General features: G+C 38.9%; 1 protein-coding gene across 2 annotated transcripts; it reads left to right on the top strand.

Moving 5' to 3' along the window:
• Nucleotides 1-551: 551 nt before the first annotated feature.
• Nucleotides 552-8,313, top strand: mapk12a (mitogen-activated protein kinase 12a). Of its 2 annotated transcripts, none has more exons than XM_080907351.1 (12): nucleotides 552-838; nucleotides 2,832-2,961; nucleotides 3,067-3,125; nucleotides 3,241-3,352; nucleotides 3,434-3,463; nucleotides 3,600-3,647; nucleotides 3,834-3,948; nucleotides 6,090-6,161; nucleotides 6,281-6,360; nucleotides 6,566-6,644; nucleotides 6,829-6,908; nucleotides 7,023-8,313. In XM_080907351.1, the coding sequence occupies exons 1-11, from the start codon at nucleotides 720-722 to the stop codon at nucleotides 6,873-6,875; spliced, it is 891 nt and encodes a 296-aa protein (XP_080763477.1). In that variant the 5' UTR covers nucleotides 552-719; the 3' UTR covers nucleotides 6,876-6,908; nucleotides 7,023-8,313. The 2 variants fall into 2 exon arrangements, with proteins under 2 accessions (XP_080763477.1, XP_080763476.1); XM_080907350.1 differs by having other exon boundaries at nucleotides 555-838; nucleotides 6,735-6,908; nucleotides 7,023-7,305.
• Nucleotides 8,314-16,789: the final 8,476 nt, after the last annotated feature.

Consider the following 16,789-nt stretch of genomic DNA (forward strand, 5'->3'; position numbering starts at 1 on the left):
TAACATTTCCAGTTTGGTTTTGTGATAGGCTTGTTTCCTTGTTCTGTTACCTGGGTGACACATTCAAGGATTTCTAAAAGCACAGCTGGTGCCTCCTGGCTTGAGTAACGTTCCTGTTCCAACACGCCTGAAACATTTGCTCTTTGTAGGCTCCTCCTAAATAGCACAATTGAATGTAGACTACGGTGTCGCAAACACGCAAGTTACAAAGACAACCGGATTGCGAAAGCCAAGGCACGTTTCACGCCAATTTCTTACTCGTTAAACCAACGAGTGACTCCATCTGTCCTGTCAGTTAAAGCATTGTCTACCCCTATTTGAACAGAAATACCTCATCATGAAGATGTTTACTCTGAACATTTTTTTATTTAGTTTTCAGTCAAGGTTGTAGTTTCTTCTTTAATTTGTCACTCGTTTGTGTATTTATAAAATGAAATCATATCCTTAGGTTGCTAAACAGGTTTTACGCACTTAAAGCGCTATGTGCTCGTTTCTCTCACGTTGCCTTCTCTTCTTCACCTTTAATTGTAGGCCTACTACAGCAGGACTCGGGAGTGGCTTTTAGCGACCTCAGGGTGCGCCCTGAGTACAGCTGCGCAATGATCGCGGGTGAGCGCATAGGTGGGATCTGGGACAATGAGATCGTAACGCCGGAAGAGCCTAAACAAGTTTAAAAAGGGGCTTGTGCTGTACTGCCTATCGAGTTTATAATAGATAAGATGAATACGCGAATCAGACCGGGCTATCACCGCCTGGAAATTAACAAAACATCATGGGAAGTACCGGAGCGGTACCGGGATCTGAAGCAGGTGGGGACCGGAGCGTACGGGACGGTATGGTAAGTGAAACCTTAAGAAATTGGAAGAAACTATTAGCCGACAGCACTGCTGCTTGATGTGGAGCGGTGAAACAAAGAGAGCGACGGAACAGATGGTGCCCTACAGACGGCTGCACTGTGCCACAGTCAAACAAAAGAAAAAGTATCTACGGTCCGCTGAACACATGCTGCTTCACTTCCTGATATGATGGAGACACTTGCAGCAACACTACTTGCGTTCTACACAATCACCCTGACAGCAACAGAGCTTAATTATGAGCAGCACATTTGCGTGTGAAATGGCAAAGCTGAGCCAAGTTTAATAAAAGCACGATAGTAAAAAGCGGCTTTTCAGGCACCTTTGTGCGTCTCGCAGCATGCGGACCCTTTGTTATCAATGATTAACGTCTTGGGCGGACACTGACCGACTGAATACAACTTAATAACACATGAACAACTCCGTTCCAGCCAGAGATCACTGCCGAGCCACGTCAGAGCAAGTAGGTGTTTGCCTGTAAACACAGATTTGGACTAAAAAACACAATTCCTCAACCGAAGATAAGGAAACAACTTTTCAGTTACACAGCCTAACCAGGAATGTTCCTTGCCTAGATTTCCTCATACAGGAAATAATAAAGGGCTATTTTTTAAATTTGTCTCACGCCATCGCATATGTATAGTGCTGTACAGATATCTTGATATCTTTGCTTCCAAGAAACCAGACTTTCTTTAATATTTTTAAATGCTCTCTGGCATCAGTTATCCAGGCTTTCCGAAAGTCTTTCAAAATTAATTGGCTTCTTTTTCACTAATTGCAAGTCTATTCCTTGAATCTGACCATTTTCAGAGGAATGTTGACCTATGAATCATTCAAGCATAAAAGGAGGCACCAATGTTGAGTGATTAACCACTGTTGTGTAACAAACAACTTAACAAAGAACTGGTTTTAGACACTATCTTTAGGTGCTTCGATACTAGTGGCCCATCAAAAAACAACAACAACAAATAATTTGTTTCTATTTCTGTTTCTATTTAGCTGAATCTAAATAAAATCCCAAATATAACAAGAATGAAATAATATTTTTGCACCAACAAGGAAATTCCCAAAAAGCTATTAGGTAGAAACTTGGCCCATGTTGGTTTGGTGAACAGTGTGTGCTTTAACTGGAAAGAATAAGTGGCCAGCTTAAAAAACTGTCTATAACACATGAGCAGTATCTGAAAGTCATGCCCTTAAGAAACTTGAAAAAATCCAGCAAACCCCTGACACAAGACTCGAGAGATGCATCTGGCACTTCAGTTAGTCCATTTACTACTTGCTGAAGCCTCATCAGAAATGGTCTCAGTGAAAGGATGGCTGTCAGGAAGTCATGAGGAATGAAAACAGGGAGAAAGGCCAAGGTATGTCAAACTACACTGAAAATCAGTGGTAACAGGTCCTGCGGAGCGATGAATAAGAATGTTTAAAGTTTTGGTTTAAATCCTCGATATATAAGAAGGAGGTTAAAAGACAAATACAACAGTGAGTGTCTACAGCCAACTGTAAAACACAGTGGATACTAGGTCATGGTTTGAGGTTCTATTCATGTCAAAACTGATGGAATTATGAATGCAAAAATGATTTTGATCCACCATGGAAAAGCACCTGGAAAGCATCGGATTGCCAGTGGCTTCATTTTTCAGCATGTCAGTGATTCCAAAAACACTGCTAATGTAGTAAAAGTATACCCAACAAAGAAGAGCTTTGAATGTCCTTGAAGAAGCAGAACTATTCCCGAAGCTTAAAGAAATGAAAAGAAAGCTTGCCTAAGAAACTTTAGGCTGTGTTGAAGAATAAAAGCTGTCATACAAAATATTGACTTTTATGTTTGTTAGAATTTCACAAATTCACATATTTTCATTTATGTTTGTACATTTCAATAAATCATCTGTTTCTAATTTTCCTAGCAAAATATTTAAAAAATGCGAGTTGTCTCGAAACGTTTGCACAATATTGTGTTCATATCTCCTTCAGCTCTGCAGGAGACTCAAGAACAGGAGCAAAGGTGGCAATCAAGAAGCTCTACAGACCGTTCCAGTCTGACATCTTTGCAAAACGGGCCTACAGGGAGCTGAGGCTCCTCAAACACATGAAACATGAAAATGTGAGCATAAAAAAGTCCAAACTTGTTAAAATGAGCAAACTAATGTCTTTATAGACACATGCCTCATATGAAACGTTGATTTGATGTCATTTCCTCCTGATACAGGTGATTGGCCTGTTAGATGTGTTTACAGCTGACCTCTCTCTGGACAGATTTCGTGATTTGTAAGTACCTTTTCTGCCACTCTGACAGAAGCATGGAGATATTAAAACTGTGTTCTCTGCAAATCCTCAAGGACATTTGTAAAGTTTTAAATATGATTTTTTGTTATTTTCCAAGTTATCTGGTGATGCCCTTCATGGGAACAGATCTGGGGAAGCTGATGAAGATGCAGAAGCTCTCAGAAGAAAAAATTCAATATTTGGTTTACCAGATGCTTAAAGGACTCAAGGTAAGGAGCTCTGCTTTGATCAGCTGCCAATCCATTATTACTATGTTAAAATATTCAGCTCGCTGCATTCCTTTATTACAGTATATCCATTCTGCTGGTATCATTCACAGGGTAGGCTCTCTTTAATATGTATTTTTCATCAAACATATATGTGAAATATGTGAAAAGTATTAAGATAAATGGTTGTTGGTGTTTCTCTTCCTACTATGGTGCGGCGTTGCTTGTCTTTTCATGTCAACATTTGCAGGACCTCAAACCAGGAAATCTCGCTATCAACCAAGACTGCGAGCTCAAGGTACACACGAACACACCCTGATAAAAAAACAATCATGTCTCAGTTTTTGTTTTATTTGCGTGCACTGTCAAAACGGAGTTCTGTAATAACACTGATAACTGCACGAGACAGAATTTCATTGACGTTTGTATGTTTTTATATTAAGTCCCTGCTAAGACTTTAATTTTACTTTAATGTTTGTTGCAGATCTTGGACTTTGGCTTAGCCAGGCAGGCAGACAGTGAGATGACGGGGTACGTAGTAACTCGCTGGTACAGAGCCCCAGAGGTGATCCTGAACTGGATGCACTACACTCAGACGGGTAATGTAGAGCTCATTCAGGGGTGAAAAAAAAAGCACTCTTACTGTGATCTTTCTATCTATGTGTCAAGTTCAGCGCTCCCCATTAGCACCAAATCATTAACAGCACAAAGTGGTTGTTCTACTCACTGTGTGCTTAACTCCATTTCCTAGATGTTCCTTTGAACAGTGCCCGATGCTTGTAGGTGGAGAATATTAGCTTTAGGGAAAACATGGCAAAGTGTTTGTCTAGCTTTAATTTTAAATTAACCTTAAAGTGTGGGATTTTTGCTGCTGGGTCATTCCATTAAAAATCAATGAATCCCCTCTTTTCAGAGTACGTGGGGTGTGTTGAAATGTGGGGCTTTTTATGTTCTCTTATTTTTCCAGTACTTTTTGAGCTCTTTTAACTCCCTGACAGAAGATAGTCCCATTAAATGTTCAAAGGAAAAAGTGCAACAATTCAATTGGCAGGACATAGAGAACACCGAGTCTTTGTACCCTAAATGTTTGATCTGTTTTCTGCTAATTCGTTAGATGAAACTTCACAAAGCCAATTTTGGGTAATTTTCAGGGACCAAATGGGATAGGAGGGTGGTCAAATCAAGTTAAGGTCTCCTTTATGCCTCCATTCTGATGCCAGGCTCATCTTCTGTCTCAAAATATTTTTTTAATGTAATCTTTTTTTCATACTTACCAATTTTTTATTTTATATACTTTTTAGGGAAATTAAACTGACCAAATAAGCACTATTCATGTATGCAATATTCTAAAATGTGTGTTTTGCAACTGTGCAACTATCTGCGATTGGTCATAAGCAACATGCCCAGTGTCCATACATCACAATCTTGTGAAAAAAGGACTTTTCTGTCTGATCATCATGAGAGTGTAAAGCTTAGTCCAGATGGGAATATAATATAAAGAGTCAACATCTCAGCAAGCTTTGTGATCTGTTACTTTCACAAATGACACGTGTCACAAGACCTGCTGTCGAAAAGGTTTATGTGACAGACTTGGAGCAATGATTAAAAACTTGCAGCCAGACCCGGTTTATAACTAACGTTTACAACAGCAATCACATCCTGACCCTACGGCGACGCTTTCAGTGTTTGACCCAATGATGTTCATAGCAAAAAAAAGGGCAAGTTTTAGGATCCAGTAAGACAGTCCTGCAGAAATGAGAGCTATTCTCCAGTTCATGAGGCCCAGCTGAAAATGTTCAAGTTGTCGAGACAGTCGTCAAGAATGGCAATATAACTGCGACAACATGAGCAGTATTAGCAGTTAACACTGGTCCCTTTGTGACTGCTGTCTATGACAGCAGGTGGCTATAGTGATATATTTGAGAAATAGATGTTGGGGTTCTCAAACAAACACAGAAGGATCCAAAAAGAGTACAAGTACTTTCATATTACGACATAAGCCATGAATGTTTACAGAAAGTAGACCTATTTAAGTTTTCTGTGGTTAATTATCAGAAAATAGACTAAACATCCACGTTAGCATCTACACATTACAATTTGCAAAAATGTGATATATCCTGTGATAATTGATTCTCAGCTGGTTATAGAATAAATCTTAGTGAACAAAAGAAAGATTTTGGCTTTAATTTGTAGGTTTTTTTTTTTAGTTTGGAATGTTTTTGCTGTTTTGTCACAGAGTTTAAATGTGTCCAGTCCTGAAGAATTTATTTTTATTTACTACTTAAGTTATTAGGGAATAAAAATGCTGGACAATAAGGCACTTAAACAGTCCCTGATATTAATCTATGTCTTTGAGGGGCCTGTAACTTGGACGATTTTCCCCTCATCCTAAATGCCACAGCAGATGTCTGTCCCACTGTTGCTAAGTGCTATCTCTCAGGGGATCGTCTGATTGTGGTGGTTTTCCCTCTAATGTTGTAGCATCTTTATCTTAAAATTTAAAGTGTCTTGAGGTGACTGTTGTTGTGAATTCACACAATAAATAAAATTAAATTAAATTGAGAAGAATGAATTAAAATATGCTAAAGTTATTGTACAAAAAGATGATGTCAGTACTGTTAAGCCCGGTGTTGTCTTAGTTATTATCCACTAGGTGGGGCTGTTGTAACACTTTGTTTTAGAATGGATTACTAAATGTTTGGTGTTTTCTCAACTCTGCTTTTTATTTCTTCTTTCTCAGTGGACATTTGGTCAGTGGGCTGCATCATGGCAGAGATGCTGCAAGGAAAACCTCTTTTTAAAGGCAGTGACCGTATCCTTTCACCTTGTTGACTCACAAGTTATAAAACAAACATGTTGCTTTTGTCTAACCTAATATCTTTTTTATTGTACCTTTTTATTCTTATTTGAGCCTTAACACCTCTTCTTCAGACCTAGATCAGCTGACTGAGATCATGAAGCTCATAGGAACACCATCACAGGAATTTATATCAAAACTAGACTCTGAGGATGTGAGTTCCAAAAATGTGTAACTTTGTGGTCCTAAAGATTGTTGTGGTGCTTAGTTGTGCTTGAAACAATGACATTTTAGGAACTGGAGGCAGATTTGAGTGCTTTGTTGGACTTTAGTGGTACAGTATTAAGTTAATAAACACATACCTAATATGGATTTATCATATTTTATGCCTATTCGTTGTCCTCTCTGTCTCTTCTTAGGCAAAATCCTACCTCAAAAGCCTTGGAAAAGTGGAAAAGAAAGACTTTCAGAAGGTGTTTTCCACAAGTAATCCACAAGGTATTACATACTCAGGCCTTTAATTTGATGTGTTTTCATTTTGGTAAACAAACTCCAAATGGATTTTCTGTTGTCATCATTCTCACTCAGCCGTGTCAGTGCTGGAGCGAATGTTATTGCTAGATCCAGAAAAACGGGTAACTGCTGCAGAAGCTCTCACGCTGCCTTACTTCACTGAGTTTAGAGACCCAGACGAGGAGACGGAAGCACAGCCATATGATCACTCACTAGACAATGCAGAGCTGACTTTGGACCAGTGGAAACGTAAGAATGAAGGGGCGTATTGAGGTTGCAATTTCAGATGGACAGAGGCAAAAGGAGGTGGAAAGTGTGAGCTACGTGCTTTTGTTTAATATCCTGCTGTGCTGCTTTCTTTAGGTCACACCTTCACAGAGATCTTGTCTTTCAAGCCTGTTGTGCTGGAAGCCAAGGACCCCTCCAAGGAAACCTCACTGTAACATGCACAGAGCTGACACTGCAACCTGGAACCAGAACAAACAAACACGTTTTTTTTTAATGACAATCTCAACTATGAAAACTCAACTTAATGAATGTAAACTGGCCCTGTTCTCATAAGTGCAAGCTGCTGTGGGATTTTTCACGACAGTTAAATAGACACTTTATTTGTTCTAAAATAATAAATGTTTCATTAAAATACAAAGTCTCAGCTGCAAATCAAGTGGCTTTATAGTAACACGTTAAAGGACTGTGTGAGTACATATTACCCAAAGTTTATAGGTTCAGAAGTCTTTGGACAGATATGCATGAATATTAAACATCTGTGGAGAAGTTAATGAAGCCATTAACCTATAAACATCAGTCGACACTTGTGTCATCCCCGGTGGTGCTCTCCTCGGCTACAGCCCTGCCCTATAAGCTGTTAATTGTCATGGGTCCTCCTGCCTTTAGTCTAATATTCAGTAAGAGGAATAGAGCTCAGCTGGATTATCAAATCAAGGACAGCTTAGAGAAAAACTTTGAACACTGACAAGGAAACATGTCCACATGCTTCCTTGAGAGTATTGCCATGAAGTGGAGCTTTGAAGTGCAAATGATTTTCCTGTCATCTCAAAGATTTATTCACCTGTGATTCACCCTTGACTTTGGCAAATCAACCACCTTTAGTATCTCTTTTATCATTTTATTCCTTGTACTGACAGAAAACTTTACCTTAATCTAAAAGGTCACATGTGACCATTTGCTTGTCCATCTATTTTGTGTGTCTCTCCAACCAGAGCTTTGGCTGTGGAAGGATTCACGTCTATCTCCCAAAAATCACGTTCACTACTGATGCAAAGCCATTCACAAACGCATCGTGGCTTAAAGCAGATACTTGGCATTTTAATGTTGCATTTGTTCATTTATTTTTGATTTGTGCTTGAATCACAGAACCTGAAGGAAAACAGTAAAAACAACACAGAACTGTTCCAATTTCAGTTTCAGGGGTACAGATATTTTTTTCTATTAGTTCTACTGAGTCCATGACTATCTATCACCTGGTACAATTTAAGTATTCCCACCTTTAATGAAGAAGTTTAGTATTTTAGAAATAGAAATACTGAAATTCAATAAGAAGTTTTGAAAAAAAACAACCCATTGTTAATAGGATGCTGTTGAGTTAATTGTATTGTATTTAAAAGTACGATTATTAACAAACACTTGTAATTTATGTTAATATGCTATCTTGCAACTTTCGCATTATATGCAACTTGTCTTGAAGTGTGTGCGTGTGGGTGTGTATGTGCACTGTGGTTCATGTGAAATCCCTCAGCAGGGTATGCACAAACATTCACGTTTTAATTTCAAAACCAAAGGTTTCTGATTGTTTAGACTTTGTAAAGGTTGCAAAACACACCTTTATGTTTCCAGCGAAACTTGTGCAGTTTTTGTCTTTTTTTGCGGTGGTTTTCCGAGCAGATGTTCTGTTTAAACGGTTCATCATATACAGAACCTTAAGTTACGTTTAACCTTAGTATCTTCACTTTTAGGCCAAACAATGAAAACAACTTATAATGAACAAAATGGAAGAAATAATCAATATAAGGCTGGACTCCACTTCTGTTGTTACGAGTTCGGTATATACTTGTAAAAGCAACATATCCATGTCCTTAACAAACATACAATTTAACACTAGGGGGCAGCATGTAAACAAGCAACAACATGGCTGTGCTAAAAACTGTGACGTGGGTTGACCCACCGTGTAGGTCTAGACTGAAATAGCTTTACAAAAGAGTAAGTTCTTTTCTTTTTTTCCCATTAGCTCTACCAACAGGTCAAACCTTTGATTTTTGGACAAATACTTGAAAACTGTTGGCATTTCCATCAGCCTACATACACCATGTTTAATGGCAATAAGTAAATGTTATTATGCTCAACACTGATAAACAAAATAGTCCATCTGGCAAACATCAGCATGTTAACATCGTCACAGTGAGCATGAGAGCAAACTGTTTTTAGCCTTTTGTTCTCGGAGGACAGACTTGTTATTTTATTTTTAATGATAAGTTGTCATGGTAGTATTACAGTGATTTATTGTACTTTAGTTAACACTAACAACTTTGTACTGACTATGATTGATGAGCTCAAGAAACAAATGTTTTAACATTCTTGCAGATTTCATCTTTGCCTTTAGATTCTGCTCATTCCTCAACCTTCTGCTGGATAGTGTTGAATTTAACAGGCTAGTGAACTCCAGATCCTTGACTCCAAAGGGTGACTCTCCAGAGGACAAGCTTCCTTCCTGGGCCTGAGCTTCTCCAAACCAAACCCTGGATGTTGTGTTCTCACACATGAGGTTGGGGTGATGCTGAATAGTTCACAGAGAAGTCACAGAGTTCTGTTCCCACTGCAGACAGGAAAGCAGAGGGGAGAGTATTTTCCAACACCATATTTCCAAAGACGCATGTGTATAGAGTTCATACGTGTACACCAGTACAGATGGATACAACTGGCATGCACAGTTGGATGCACATCTCACACACTCATTCGCATCAGAGTGCCAGTGACTCAAGAGGGAGCACGTGTGGAATGACAGCAATGCCCAAACACTGAGCTGACCCAGGTCACTCTCCTTTCTTGAAGGGGAATGTCATAAATTATAACTCTGTTTACTTCATGCGTCTGGGGGAGGTACATCACCATGAATCTCAGCATGGTGAGAGGATTAACATTGTCTTTGCTGGGGTGCTTTGTAGTTCATGCATCCCTAGAGTTCATTTTAGTTTGTCTGCGTGAAAAATTTTCCTTTGAGCGTAGGAATTCTACAGTTTGCATCATTTGTCTCGGAGCAGAAACTCAGACAGCTAAAGATTTAATAAATAAGAGCCAGTACTGTCATCACGAGAATGAAATCAGTTCTTTATAGCCATCCAAGTTCATCAGGTTTTATTGAAATGAACCACAGTGACAGAATACCATCAGTGACAGTGTTTATTCTCCAGATAATCTGAGTTGTCATGTCCTTGCTGGAGATAAAATAAACAGATTCAAGGGCTCAGCAGCGATAAATTGATTGGCGTTTTACCAGGAGCTGAAGTGAAAGTCTGCCAGCTTGCTGAATGTCCTTGTCATTGTGTGTTTGAGAGCACTGAAATTTTATTTTTAAATAGCAGGGTATTTGTGTACATGATGTTCGCCATGCAGCTATTTTCTTGGTTCCATGTGTCATTTTGGATCTGTGTGGCTGTGGCTATTCACTGGCATAAAGAGAGAAGCAATAAAACATTTTCTTATGCATGTATTTTCTTATAAATGGCTGAGCGCATCAAGAACAATGTGAAAATTCAAATATTCTGTATGACAGTATGAATATATTTAGTGCATATCCCTGCAACTACTGGCAAGAAACAGGTGGATTTTTTTTAGTAAGCTTGCTCATATTGAAGTGGATGCAATAATTTTTTCCCAATTTGAAAGGGAGAGGAAGTTATCTGTAATCATTTCCAAAACTTTGCAAGTTAATATGTTTTCTGTTTGTTTGCTTTAGCAAATTAATACTTGTGTTTAGAACTTTCTAGTTTCAGTGTTATTTCGTTTGTGTTTATATCCCAGTGTTTCTGTGTGTGTCCACATCCCAGTGTGTATAAGTGGAGGTCAAGCTCACTGAACCCTGATAATGGTGAGCCCCACAATTGGCCGACATGAGAGTTTTTTTGTCTAACTATGTCACCCACATCCTCTCAGACCTTCTCCAGTCTTTCTCTTTTCATTAATGTTGCCACAATCATTGTAAGATGTATACAGAAGCAAACAAGTCCATGGGATCCTTCAGGAGGAGAGCAGGACCTGCTGCACACAGTATAAAGGAAATTCCAGAGGCTCACATGGAACCACTGTTAATACTTTGGGGAGATACTCCAACTCAAAGAACCCACCAGGATGTGGGTGGGTTGAAAAAGGACATAGGGAAGAGGAAAGGATTGGAACAAAGGGAAGAGTAAAGAGATGTGAAATTAGAAAAGAAAGATAGGCCACTCTGGATGAAAGTCAAGGAAGAGGAGATGAAGAAAAAGACTGCAAGAGATACAGAGGGCCTGAGGGAAAGGGCACTTTAGTTTACATTAGCTCATTCATTAGCCATCCACAGCTTGTTTGAAGACTTCTGTGGAATATACACAATGTTAAGAGCGTCTGCAACAGATTGCATTCTCTCTCCGAGGATAACTCAGTTTCCATATGTGATGTGTTGACGTATGGGCTGTGGTGTGTCACGTTTAAGACTGATGGGAGTCAGCCACTGAGTAGGAGGAATCATTGTAGTTTTAAATAGAGGACAATGTGTTGACCACAGCTTGCTTTTGAGACTTGCAATATGTGTAACAAGTAAACATATCTCTATCTTATTGACAGGAGTTGTGATTTTATGTAATTAAAGGTACAAGTGTTTCTGCAGTGGGTGCTGTTAGGAAGCTTTTGCTTGTCTCCTGGATTCGATTTTCTATCAACAAGCTCTTTGTGAACACTGTCTATGCACTTAACTAAGCTGCCTCACTTTAACAACTCTCTCAATTATATACAATAAATAATATGATAGTTTCTAAAAGGTGAAAGTCAGGCACTGAAACAAACAGCTGTAAAAAATACAGGAAATGGAATGTAAATTGTAACTACTGTTCTTTGTGAATACAGTTAAATGATGTAAATGTGGGTGTTCAAATTAACAGAGGTAGCACAGCAGTAGTACAAGGATAGTACAATGATTTACTTTAGCAAGTGTAAAGACTGTAAAGGGGAATGTCGATGTTGAAAGTAAAATCATTCACTTAGAAGTGCCATAATTCAGTTATTTCTTCTTTAGACTTTGATTGTTGTGGATGTGTAATATGGTTCCCAGTTTGTGTATAAGCCTTAGCTGCTGCTCTTAAGATTCCCATATTCATTATGTCTGTAAACATTAAAATTCTAAAAATAACAGCATTCCTGTACCTGTGTGTGCACAGGAATTGTGACAAAGCTGTACAGCTGAGGACATGTGCTACACTTTACAGTAATCACAGCAACACAACAGCTGACAGTATTACATTGTAATCATATTGTGAAAATAAAGTTATATTCAAAACTTTTTCTTATCTGCTACATTGTTTCATTTAGTGCTTGTCATTCACTTTCGTGCGATATGTTTCACTTTTATTAGAAATAACAGACTGAGTTTAAGCAAGCCTCTAAAATCCACTGTTCTTTTCACTATCAAACTCTTGCCATCCCCCCTGCAGGCTTGAAAGGTAGTTGTTAAAAGTTTGTAGTTTCCTCGCTGCACCTTGAAGTCATTCTGTTCAAATGGATTCCTATGGTGACAAGTTTTCACGGTGGGAAAAAAAAGGAATCAAAAGGCCCACAGGAATTCCCAGAACGTGTGCCACTCTTTTGTCGATCCATATGCTCAGTTTGTGGAATCAATAAAGTTTATCATATCCTTAGGAAAACCAGAATCCTTGTTCACGTTTGTATGTGTGTGTATTTATATGCTTATGATGCCCTGAAGGTGAGGATGCTACAAGATTCAAAATAAGGGCTACGTCTATGTAAGTTTAACAGAAGTCAACTTTGGATAGTAAAACCAGATAGATTTTATGGCCAAGTGTGCACGAGGAGTCAGAAGTGACCTTAACAATCACTTCTTTAGGGGTCAAGACAACAATTTGGATAAAAGCTCAGATGTGAGAGGTCACAGTATATCACATGACCTGTGATTTTAAGGGAGCTGCTTCTGTGACAGGGTGAGTGTTTGATGGAACGTGAAATATCCAGAGGCAGAAAATAAAAACAGTTGGCTGCTTTAAAGTTCTTACTTCTTAAGCTTATATAAGTGGATTTCATAATATAAAACCCAGTATCACGGCATATTGTAAGTACTTGTTTTAATGCCAGATGGCTTCTATACTGTGTTTCCTCTGATATAAACAAGGCAAATTGTTTGTCTCTCGTATGAATGTGAAGGTTGAAAAATAAACGGGTGTTATTGACAGCAGTGGATAAAAATGTAACCACAGAAGTCAAATCCCTTAGACTTTGTTATATTAACCATCAAAATCTTCTCAATCTGCCCAGCTTGATGCGCTTAGAGCTGATGATTGCTTTCAGTTGTACGTCCTTACTGGAAGAGCTAAAACTTCACATTTTTTCCTTACTAAAGCCCGTCCATGCTGAATAAAGGAAACTCTCTCCAAAACACATGCACCGGTGGTATGGCAGAGAACAAAACAACCCTCCTTTTTTCCAAATGGGGGACTGATGGTAGTGGTGAGGAATGTCAGCATCTGTGTTGAGGATATTTTCTGTTTTATGGCTGTTTACTGGGAGATGCCAGCGAGTGCTGTGGTGAGAGCCCTGGGACTGGGCTACAGCCCCAGTCTCTCTGCCTCATGTCTGTCCACGTGGGCAGGAGATACCACACCAGACATAGTTTTTAAATCTAGTCACCGCAAGTTAGTAAAAAGACAGTATGACTTTGTTTTCTTTTTGTTACCCTTGGTTTCTTTCTGTTCCTACATTCATGTTTATGACTTGGCTCTCTGCTCTTATGACATAATGCGGAGTATCTGGTTGCTCTATAAATACCCACATGTTTTCCTACTGTATAGCAAGTATTGAGGATATTAATACAAGACACAACACTGATCATGTAATTGCTTTGTAACCAAACTTTACTGACATGACCTCAAGAGTGGCAGTGGTTAAAAAAAGAGGCACAACTGATCAAAATAAGCTGCTCACATTATATTGGCAAAGTCTAAATTTTCCTCTCCAGGGTCAGACTGTCTGCTGACATGGGCTGCAGTTTTGGGGCTTGACGTGGCCGTGTTTTACAGTAAGGTGGAGTGGATCTCCTCTGTTTAAAAATGAATAACAACAATAGACAAACGAGAGAGGAAGTTGTGTGCGTGGCACATGTGCTGCGTTATAGATTGACAGGATGTTTAGCAGGAATCATGTGGGGTGACCCCAGTCCCTCATTGTTACTTCATAGAAGACCAGTGATAATGTGGCAAACATACAGCCATGTGAAAAACAAAGTTTTCACACAACTCTATGCAGTACTGTGGAAAAATAAGTACACCCTTAATGTTTCCATAGTAATAAAAAGAAGCTAAATAGCAGCCACATGCTGCTGATCAAGTGTACTTGAGAAGCTGATCAGCACTGTGACCACCTCAATAAGAGCAAAAGTTTTGACCATTTGTCAGTCTGGAGCATTCAGAGGAGTGAATGTCAGAGCAAACTCGTCCAAAGATCAGACCATGCAATGCTCAGAGAAAAGTCAAAATAACCAAGAGCTGTACAGGCCTCAGCTAGCATGTTAAATGTTAAAGTTCATGACAGCAAAATTTAAAAAACATTGAACAAGAATGGGTTCTGGAATGAAAAGACAAAGCCTTTTCTTTCTACAAAGAACATAGCAGCACAGCTTAGGTTTGCAAAGCTGCATTTGAAAAACCACAAGACTTCTGGAAGAATGTTCTTTGAACAGACACTGCCAAAGTGGAGATTGTTGGCCATAATGCACAGCACCATGTTTGGCAAAACAAATATAACATATCAGCACAAATACTTAATACCAAATATCAAGTCGTGGATGTATGATGATTTGGGTGTGTTTTACAACCACAGGACCTGGGCATCTTGCAGTCAGTGAGTCAACAACGAGGCCATCAATCCGACAGCTAAAGCATGGCCCAAATTATCCAACTGGACAGTGATCTCAAGCACGCCATCAAATTTACAACAGAATGACTGAAAAAGAGAAGAATCAAGATGTGACAATGGCACATTCAAAGTCCAGACCTCAGTACACCTGAAATGATGTGACTGAACCCTAAGAGTGCTGTTATGTAATGGACTGCTAATGCAAACGTCAACAAACTGAATCAGCAGCGTAAAGGGTCAGAATTCCTCCACAATGATTTGTGAGACTAACATGGTCATAGAGTTTTACAGAAAACAATTACTTCAAGTCATTGCTGTTGAAGGTGGTTCTACAAACTATTACATCACTTAGTGAACTTAGCTGTTCCCAAGATTGCATGCCATGTTAATACCTTCTTTTGTCTCTGACTGTCAGGTTGTATGTAGCCAAATATCTGCCTAACCAAATAATAACTAGTCCCTGAACATTCATAACATTTTCTATTTTGTGTCTACAAGCTGGTAATGATGTTGAAAAAACAAGTTATCTCCTGAGTATCAAACAAATGCCCCAACGTTGGTTTGTAAAGGTCTCAGGAGCTCAGTTAAATATAGAGGTATTGTCTCAATATTTGTAATTTCTTGTTGGATTTTAATCCATTTTAACAAAGAAGAAAATGACCATGTCCTTGTTGTGAATTTTGAGTCCTATATCTTGGTCAGCTTAGCTTAATACAAAGTATAAGCTTGCTTATTTAAACCTGCAAGAAAATCCTGCCTAGTGTACAAAATCAGTAGTACCTTAGAGCATCTGATCCACTCAGCCCATCAGCAAATCAATGCATTTTGGCATTTAGACATGATGATCAGCTGAAGTTCAGACTGAGCATGAGAATGGAGAGGAAAGGTGATGTGATGGGTCATAGTTGTTGGTGCAAGACAGGCTGATCCGAGTACATCAGAAAATGATGTTCTACTTGGATTTTTCCAAATAACCATCTCTGGGGGTTACAGAGAATCGTCCCAAAAGAGAAAATATGTAGTGAGCTGCAGTTATCTGGGTTAAAATGCCTTGCTGATGTCAGAGGTCAAAGGAGAATGGCCAGGCTGCTTCCAGCTAGGAAGGAAACAGTAACTCAACAAAGGTATGCAGAAAGCATCTTTAATTGCACAACCTTGAAGCAGATGGGCTACAGCAGCATTCGACCACACCTTACCATCCGTGTCAGCTAAGAACAATGAAGTGAAATGTTTTCTGATCAAAAGAGAATTTGCTGTACACAACATGAAATCATGGACCTTCTCAATCTTTTTCTAAATCTTACTAAAAACCCATTTATGGCTAATGTTCTTCTCTTGTTTTATGTCTTTTATTTATTTCATTTGTATTGTATGTTTATTCTGTGCCTCATTATGCATCATATGCACCGTATTTATTTTGTCTTTTATTTATTCTTCTGTGCAACACTTTAGTCCATTATTGTTGTTTTAAAGTACTTTACAAATAAAGCTGGTATGGTATGGTGTCCATTCTACTTTGTATCAGTAGACAGGATCGGTTCAGCCTGGTGGTCATGTAATAGTGTAATGCTGTAATATTCTCTTGGCACAGTCTTGGCCCTTTAGTAACCTACCTGCGCATTGCTGCTGATCCTGCCCATCCCTTTATAACCACAGTGTACAAATCTTCTGATGGCTTCTTCCAACAGGATAGCATGCCACGTCACAAAGATGAGATCAAACTGGTTTCTGGAATATGACAGTGAGTTCACTGTGCTGAAATGGCATCCACAGTCACCAGATCTCAAACCAATAAAGTACCTTTGGGATGTGCTGGAACAAGAGCTTTGCGTCGTGGACGGGCAACTGTCATATCTTTGCAACTTTTTTGAGCTAAAGTCTATATTTTGTTTTTATTACAGTTCAGTCTAAAACGTGTTTTCACACCTTTCCTCTAGTTTTAGTCAACTATAATAGCATTGAGTTGCTCTGGTAAGCAAAAGTTGATGTGTTCCAACCAGCAG

Source organism: Rhamphochromis sp. 'chilingali', assembly GCF_963969265.1.
Source record: "Rhamphochromis sp. 'chilingali' genome assembly, chromosome: 2".
NCBI lineage: Eukaryota > Metazoa > Chordata > Actinopteri > Cichliformes > Cichlidae > Rhamphochromis > Rhamphochromis sp. 'chilingali'.